We start from the raw sequence: 9,245 nt of genomic DNA, 5'->3' as shown, positions 1-9,245 counted from the left end.
GGTGTCACAAATATCAAATACACACAAACACAAATTTCTTATAGTATCTTGATAAAATAGGACTAGGTCCACCAGATTTCCACCAGCTAATTTCACATGCAGCCTCAAAAAAATAAAAAATAAAATAAATTAACAGAGAATATTCATGCTTCACAACAAAGGGAAGAGTGTCAGAACAAACTGAATTAATTTCTGTACCTGAGCGAGACTTGCTTGTCTCAAAAGATGCTTGTCTGTATCCAAATATCAACCTCGAACAAAAGTAATTTTGAAAGCAATTACAATAACATACAGCAACAATCTGTATACACAACTAAGAAGACAGAACAACAAGCTTCCATCAAAGTTAATGAGGAACCATTAGTTATCATGTCCTCATTCTCTATAGACTGTACATACACACACATTGGACACAGTGAAAACAAAAAAAACCCCACTCAAAATAAATGACACACTTGGAACAGGACAGGCCTTCAGACGATCCCTCTGCTCCATTTTCACTAATACCCCCGCTGAATAATTTAGCACCTGGCAGCTACAGTGCAGCACACGTGTAGAAGTGGGTCGGTGCCAAAGGTAAACTGATCGCGTGACACCACAAAGTGAGAGATAACACTAAGTTTATTTGTGCATCTGACTGGAACTGTTGGCGGAAGTAATGGCTGGAGGTGCTGCGGCTCTGTACAAAGTCCAGACCAATGTCCAGTTTCCATGACTTTTACATGAAAGACAGCTCACAGCTCCCTTTTTCACCTCAGCGTTTTGTGCCAGAGGTCAAAACAGGGCACCACGTGCAGCCGGACATATTTCTGCCCCCCGGTCGAGCACTCCAGACAGCCGTACACAGTTTCCCGCCGCTGGTTGCCCATGCCGCAGAGCGCACAGGGCCCCTTGGGGATGTTGTGTTTGAGGAGGTTGACCCGTGTGTGGGAGCTTTCTCTGAGGTAGGCAGTGGACACGTCCGTCATGCTGGCCGCCTTCTCATAATAGTCGGTAACCATGTCGTCCATGTAGGTGTCGGAGTGGGTGAGCTCCTCAAATGTTCTGCTTTCTGCACAGAAGTCGGATGAAGCCAGAAGGGGAAATTATAGCGAGATGAAAGGTGAGTTTCTGATCTAGCAGAGGTCATTATTACCGTACCTGCTCTGAAGGGGTTTCCGTAGACGATTCCAGACAGGAAGCGGCGCAGACGACCCATGGAGAACTGACCGATGAAACCACCGAGCTGCTCCCTGATCTGCTCCCGCTCAAAGCCCCCCTGAGACTCCGGGGCGACACAAATATCTGACACAGGAGGGAAACAGCTTTGTGTAAAGAAATTGTCAGGTGCCATTTCAGGTAGGAATGCAGGCGTACTTTGATCAGTCAATTAATTCTAGTTTGGGTTGTCAAAGGACAGTTTTGTTTGCATGTACTTCACTCAACATCCATCCATTGAAACAACATTACAACCACGAAGGGACTCGAACCCTCAATCTTCTGATCCGAAGTCAGACGCCTTATCCATTAGGCCACGTGGTCTCACAAACAAACAACAGAAGCATCTATTTTTCGGAAAAAAGGTCATGCATTATGCTCTGACACCTGGTTTAACCAGGCCACTCATAAAAAAGTGATAATTCAACCACTGACACACTTAAACTTGAAACTAACTTCAAAAATGTCTTTTCATTGCATTACATTTCAAACCCCTCCAGCCTGTGATTTGATTAGCTTATGCTAAAGGATGCTAACCAGCCGTCTTGACTTTACATCTGCAATGTTCAGTGGAAGAGAGCACACAGATTTTAGTTTCTGTGATGATTACTATTGGAAAATCAAAACACATTTAGGTGTTGTGGGACTTCTCAGCTTACAGCATTTTGCATCAATGGCAGCACATTCTTGTGGCTGATCCACTCATTGAACAATCTGCTGTCATAATACAAAACGACACCACCACTCTTGAGGAAGAAATGATCCTTTTCATGTTTCAAGGTGGAGGAATTGTTATAATATAATTCCTGCCATTGAAGTTAAGAATGTGCGACATGAAGAGCGCTGAGGAGCCTCAGGTGTTGACCACAACTGATGCAACCGTAGCTTTTTCATGTGGCACGCACCTCTCAAGCCTTCAATTTTCACAATAACCACACTGCTTATCCTTTAAGTGCCCCCGCTGGCTCTCGTCACACTCTTTGTTTGTAGTGGATTAAAGCGGGAGTCAGTAAAACTGGAAAGCAGAATTATTTCAGTGAAAGCTGCAGTTTGTAATTTCAGCACTGTCAGCTTCATTGAGCCATTTTTCTGCTCGCAGCAGAGTGAAATCTTAACTTTCTACACCCAAGGATGTGGCAAGAATCACTTGGTGTGGTGATCATAGGTGTGTGTGCTTTGTGGGGGAAGAAAGACGGGGAACAGTGCCGGTTCCTACCAAGGCGGCCGTCCAGTCGGACAAACAGCTCGCAGATGCTGAAGGCGATGGTGGTGTGAGCCGGGATGACGATGGCCTTGTCTCGACCTTTGGGATTTCTGCCGTCGTCGATCTGAAACTGCAGCGTAATAGAAAGCTGAGCAATAGATCAGACCAGTCAGCACCCACCATAAGATAGTGGTAAAGGCCCTGAGTGTATTTACTTGTCCGGGGATGTCATGTTTTCCTTTCATGGCCTTCTGCTTAAAAGCATGATTCTGATATAAAAGTATGTGAGTATTTTAAAGGACTTTTGGCATTTACATTTTCAAACAGTGGATTCATTTTGCACTTCCTGCTCCGTGTACTGCTGTCCTGAAAAGTGAGCCAGATTAACGCTGTGTTTGCGTGCATTCACCCTCATGGTCGTCCCTCTCATGCCGGCGTGAACGGTCAGAGAGCACTGACGTGTGGTGCGGATGCTCTCCACAACCACACAGAGGACGCTGCGTCCGCTCTCCTTGGACTGACGAACCAGGCAGTGATCCAGGTCCACTTTCCTGAAAGACCCCCAAAAAAAATGTTTGTTCATTTGCTGTCTTGCATTGTCTTCATGTTCCTGTGTGTGTGCCAGTGAAGAATAACACAATCATTTATTCATCCTGACAGGGAACCCTCATCTCATGTTCCCTCTGCCACAAGGAGGTCAGAGGTCAGGTGTCAACTTCCAACTGTCGTTGGGGGAAAAAAACATGATATTTAAAATGTCAAATTTGCATGGAGAAAAATCTATTTAAAGAAAGTCAATTGATTACAGCTGTTTTTTAAGATTTCTGCCCCCTTCTCTCTTTCAAAGAGATTAATAATTAATTAAAAATAGCTCATTTAACTTGGTTATTAATAAAACATTGCAGAGAGGGCGCATCATCTAATCTGTCTGCAGTGATACTATGATGATTATGTTGCTTTGGCAGGTGAAGGTCGTTGCACAGCTGTTGAGCACTCAGCAGTCGTCTTACCTGGAGTTGAGTTCTCGCAGTAAGGTGGGCACCTCCAGCTCGTGCTTGGTCACGATGCCGAAGGAGGCCTTGACGGCCACAGAGTCTGACCCGCTGATGTTGAACCCCACGTCGTTGATGAGGTGGTTTCCCAACCGGCCGTTCAGGGCTACGTCAGATTTGTCCTCGTAGTTCAGGAGCTGATAAGAAGACACTCCTGTGGCAGAAAGGAAGAGGTTGTGGTCAAGGCATGCGTAGAAAGATTCAGCGGTGACATTTAATGAAGTACATTTAGAGGAAAATATTGTAGTATAACACAAACACATTCATGCATCAGTGCTAACAATCCAAGAAGGTTGCATTTTCTTATGATACTTTAGGTACATTTTGCTAATAGTACTTGCATTGCAGGACTTTAACCTGCACTTCCACGTTTACCTAAATACCCCCTTCACCACTGGAAATATTTAGTCGTGTTAACACTTAAGCCACGAAGAAATGGTTTAATGCAGCTGCGAATCTCAAATTCACCTTGAATTTTAGGGAAATGTTGCTTAATGTAGACATGAAGAATATCTATGTCTCGGATTTAAATGTAATATCTTAGCCGTCTTAAATGTAGAGCTGATACAGATTATATGTAATATTGTTTTTCAAACCTGAAGCTACTGAAATGGTCCGAAATGGGAAAACTGCATTCAAACACATGAAGGACCTCCTGTGACTGTACCTGCTGTGATCTCTTTCTCTCCTACCATGATGTCTTTCAGCGAGAAAGGGGTGGATGCGTACTTGTTCTTCTTCCAGAAATGCCTCTTCCTCTTCCTCGTCACCAGGCTGAGGGGCTGGTAGCGGTCGGCCTCGCTCAGGCTCGGGACGGGGATCAGCCTCCCCGTGTCCCCGACCTGCTTCACAAAGTTCTTGGTGGCTGCTGCGAACATTTCAAGTGATGCATGAGGACAAACCTGCTTCAGAAACAACCTCCAAAGGAGACGAGGGTGTCACACACACACCCCGCTGGGTCCATTTGCTGCTCTTGTTTGACGAGCTGGGTGCGGGGAAGCTAATTCTGGAGTGTTCTTTCAGGCTCGTGAAATGTTAAATAATGCAGGTAGTGTGTAAGGGAATATGGGACAAGGTGTGTGTTAACTTGATAGGTCACTGTAGGCCTGCGGCTTCCTGTCACATGACAAATGAGGTGGAAAAACGTAAATTAAAGGAGCATTGTCTTCCCAGCACTTTTTTCTGCTGCTTTAACTATGAATAAAAGTCTCCATCCTTGCTTAAACAGTAGCTACATGTTCTCCTTTGACTCCAGGAAACTTGCGCTCTGGCCACAAGCCTGTCTCCAAAAGCGGGCTGGATTATTTTTTTTAGGGATGTCTCAGTGGTTTTTTGTGAGATCTAATGTTTTTTTCATTGCAGCTTTTTTTAGTTTGGATAATGTCCACCTTTCTGACTGGTGGCCTCCGCTCACAGTGTGTGTGTCCATGCACGCTCGGGGGTTGATCTCTGCTGTGGTTCCGCTGCTGTCTAGTCCATACATCCAGAAATAGCTTGCATGCTGGTCTTTTCAGTGCCACATGTAAGCAGCTTTCTTACCGCAAGAGCCAGCATCAGAATTAGTTTTCTATACATTGCGCTCCCTGTAATTTTTACTTCTTGTCCAAAAGAAGCATGATTTAAGGCTAAACAGTCCTCACACTGCAGTTTACACTTACATGTAGCCTTGCCTGTTCTTTCAAATTTCAGGAACACCTACAGTGCAATATATGTTGAATCTCACTTCGTCCTAACCTCAGTTTACCAACTGAGGTTTGGTGACACAGTGGGCACCCACAGCTTTCCCCTGCAATCACCAGGTGAGATTAATGGGGAGAAAGGAAGTTAGTTTTATCTTAAGTATGGTGAATTTGGAGCATTTTAAACCTATTTTAAGGAAAATGTAGGAGTGAGTATGTAACAAAGCTCGGTTTTGATGACTACTAAGTGAACGTAAAAATGTTAAAGAGCCACTTAGATGCAGACATGTGTATACACTGGAGTTAAGCACCTTTAAACATTAAACATGCTGCTGATGTGTTGTTACAGATCAGTGTAAAGGTGGTTGATGGCTGCTTGAATCACTGTTTGCAGGGCAGCAGTGATAGATGACCCTGTCGTACCAGCTCTGACAGAAGGCTATCGTGCTTTAAAATACTCTGCTCAGTATCTCAGGAGGAAACAGACAAACACCGGCTGTTTCAGGGGTTGACAGCTCTGACCTTTGGTTCAAAGGAGATCTTACTCCAGCCACCAGTTCATCACACCGCATAAAAAACGATGAATGTACAGACGCTGAGCTCTCATCTGATGGAGGAACCATCTTCCCATCTGCTTCGGCTTCTGTCCCCCGAGCATCTGCCCTGTCCGACTCTTTAATGGGAAATCAGTCTGTTCCTCAAGCACCTGAAACACTTCCTGACCAGTTGTCCAGCAGAGGAAACACGTGAAATCCACCTCAACCACTGATAGAAATGTGACATTATGAAGGCTTTGAAGCGGAAACCGCTTGTTAAGTGTAAAGTATTTTGTACAGGATCCACCAGCCGAAATGATAGCAAAGGAGTCACGATGTTTGTTTTGTTCTCGACCTCTAGGACATCGCCTCAGGGACCGACGATCTGCTTGACGCACTGACTTGGCAGAGCTTCGCCCTGGAAAACACATCAGGTGAATGTAACATGCACATTGTAAAACACTCAAGCTGGAGTGCACAGATTTAGGTCAGCAAGTTGAATTTCAGGTAGGTAGAAAAATAAACTGGTTGCATGTTTCAGGTGACCTGGAATATTTAAGTCCAATATTCACTCTTATTTTAACTCAAAAACCCCCCAAAAAATGAGCCTGAAATCCTCTTTAGATCCATTGAAAAACATTGATTTGGTTTAATTAAAGCCAGTAAATAAACTTAAAATGAGAGGATGCTGAAATGATCTTTTGCAGCAGCAGACTGCAGAAACACAGAAAGTGTGAGCAGACATTATTCTTGACCCACAAAGCAACCAAGGTGAAAGGTCATGCAGCAAGCTGTGAATCCTCTGTGTGGACATCCTGAAAAGAAAAGCTCAGCTCGAGCCTCCATGTCATCTCCATCTCCTTTCATCATTCCTTTTGGTTGGACAAATTTAACACAGCCTTTAATCAGCTCTTTCAAGGCGGCGGCAAGAGCCCGAGGAGGAGGCTGGCTTTGACATAAAGCAAGAAAAAATGATGATAGGGGAGGAGGAGAGTGAGCGAAGGAGGAGACGTGCAGGGGGGGTAAAGAGGGAGCTTGTTTCGGTGTGCAGTGATCGCTCACCCAGGAGCCTGTTCCACTCAGGGATATTTGGATTTTTCAGCCTGGATGCTGTAGCTCGGGGCTGGGCTCTCTCTGGTCTTCTCTGTCTGTCTAGCGGCGGCTGTGTGTGAGGACGCTGCATGTCTGGCAGACATGGACCGCTCGCTATGCTCTAGGATTACCTTCTGCCTGGTCATCACCTTGGCTCAGGTGATCGCCGTGACCTGCCAAGAAGATACCAAAAAAGGTGAGCGGCACCCGCCCATGTGTGGCTGCTCCTTTCTGTCCTCTGGGTGGTTTTCTGTGTTGATACCTGATATGCTGACAGGTTTATTATGCAAAAATGGAGCACAAATCGGTCATAAAAATGCTTTGGCTGTGTGACATCAAGTCAGGGAGATGTTCTTGTGCCTCTGTGGGCTCTTGTGCTGAAATAAACACCTGTCCTATGCCAATATGTAAACTTTAAATTCATAAAATCACCCTGAAAAATTGCTTTTGGTTACTTTAAGTACCACAAATGCCAGATAGCTACATATATCTTTTCATGTTTGTGTTTTATATAACTCCTGACAACAATGTTTCCTCCATATTTGCTGTCATCCAATGATTCATGACCGGTCCTGTAAAAACACTTCCCTCTTCGCTTTTTGCAGTTGTGTTTGTTTTTCCCATTCTTGGTTTATGATTCTGTCTTTTTCAAAGTTTAGGAAGTGATGTGGGAAGTTTCTCTTTCGTGTATAAGTGAAACCGGGCTGCTCTGCCTTGCAGCAACCGGCCCACACTGGCCTTGTGGTTTGGGAACTAAGGGTTCAAATCACACCCACAACCTGGACCCGAAAGGCTTATTATGACTTAATGACACACCATTCCCTGTTCGTGAAGCCGCTAAGTCATGATTAAGAGCGTGTTCTCCACACACAATATCTAGTGAAAGCTGCAAACCTTTCAGGAATTAATTAGAGATGGAGAAAGTGATATCGAGCTCCAATCTCTTGGAGGAAGAGCGACATTGATGTCTGATATTGAGGGCCTCACACTGTTGAGATAAAATCTCCAAATCAAAATGATTTCTTGAAGATGTGGCTGAGCTAAAATAAAAAGTCCCAGTGGATGTGATCCTGGGTCAAAAATATCTCCCCCCCTACAGGCTGCAGTACACACTATGTACTGCGCAGGGCTGGCCGGGCTATTTCAGTGCAAGGTCGAGGCTGAATGACGGGGTTTTGAGTGCCACGGCTATAATGATGTGGCCTTGCGGATGGGATGGACAAAAGCAGGCCACTAATTTTGGTCAGACTTTGGGCCAGAGGCAGACAAGACACACCCAGAGCGAGAGGATGCTGGATATGAAATATGCCTCACTCGCTTTCATCCAAGTTCCCCTCCACTGAAGCATCAACAGGAGAAAGACTTCGCTTAGAGAAGCCCGCTGATACCTGAAGGTCGTGACTTGTGCGTTAGATATTTCTAAGACTGAATATGTGACCTTTCGATGCTGTGCTTTGGGTTCATTTCCCCCACCTGTGAACTGACAGGCGCGTCACTAGAGTCCAAAAAGTGATATGACAGCAGTACACACACCACTGTTGTGTTCAAACAACTACAACAAGCTATCACTTTTACATTTGTGCTTTGGGCTAAGTGAAGGTTTGCATTGTATTTCTGACATCAAGGGTAATTCGAAGGCTGTTTGGAGACTCTTCCAGCCCCAGTGGTCCCTTTACGGTCTTTCCTTACCCTGTCTTACAATACTCAGTTTACTGCTGCAGGTGTAACGAGTCCCACACTACACTGATTAAGATCATACGACAAAAATATACATTACAGCATCATTTAACTCTCAAAAGTGAAGTTTATGAAAACTTGAAAACTATTCCTTTAAGCATCATTATTTTACAAAATAGGAGTTTAAATATTTGGCTTTTTTTTTGTCACATGACGATTGCAGCATGACGATTTCTGCAGAAGATGAATTCACACCCAGCGTTTTAATGTTGTGTTCAAGAGTGGTTTCAAGCTGAATTCAGGCGCTCTGGTCGTTTCTGAACCAGGTCTGTTCCCTGTTGTTGTGCAGGGACTCTGCGCTGAGATTTACGATGCTGATGATGATTTACGACCGGCCATCTCAGATTTTAGTGTGCTGCTTTTGGCATGGTGCATGAGAATGTGTGTGTTTGTTTGAGAGACTTTAAATGGGAGGACGTAACATCAGCAGGCTTATTTGTATCTCTCTCCACATGTTTTTTTCACTGGTTTTAAGGAGTTTCCAACACTCAGTGTTGAATTTAATGCAAGGGAAATTACCTTTGTGGCCTTTAAGTTACCCTTACAGTCATTTCATGGACATAATGAATGTAATGTGGGTGTGAATGAATGCATGAGGCTGGAGGAGGTGAAGATTTTACAAGAAAACAGGTACTGGTGTCTAATTGTCTTAGTGACCCCTCTGATTTATCTACCTCTTGAGGAGTCTTAACCCCCAGGTTGGAAACCTCTGGCGCTAAGGTACAGTTTATGTAGGCTGAATATTGTT

The 9,245-nt window shown here is 44.5% G+C and overlaps 1 protein-coding gene and 1 non-coding gene across 2 annotated transcripts; both read right to left on the bottom strand.

The window, feature by feature from the left end:
* Window positions 1-749: 749 nt before the first annotated feature.
* pjvk (pejvakin) lies at window positions 750-4,331 on the bottom strand. Its single transcript, XM_070958072.1, is given in 6 exon segments — window positions 750-1,110; window positions 1,242-1,284; window positions 2,414-2,531; window positions 2,811-2,952; window positions 3,412-3,607; window positions 4,121-4,331. Coding segments are annotated over 6 exon segments (1,071 nt in total).
* trnar-ucg (transfer RNA arginine (anticodon UCG)) lies at window positions 1,449-1,521 on the bottom strand. The gene has a single exon. It is a non-coding gene; the product is annotated as a tRNA-Arg (tRNA).
* Window positions 4,332-9,245: the final 4,914 nt, after the last annotated feature.

This window comes from Chaetodon trifascialis, chromosome 24 (genome assembly GCF_039877785.1).
Source record: "Chaetodon trifascialis isolate fChaTrf1 chromosome 24, fChaTrf1.hap1, whole genome shotgun sequence".
NCBI classification, from domain to species: Eukaryota; Metazoa; Chordata; class Actinopteri; order Chaetodontiformes; family Chaetodontidae; genus Chaetodon; species Chaetodon trifascialis.
This window is presented reverse-complemented; position numbering and strand designations above follow the sequence as displayed.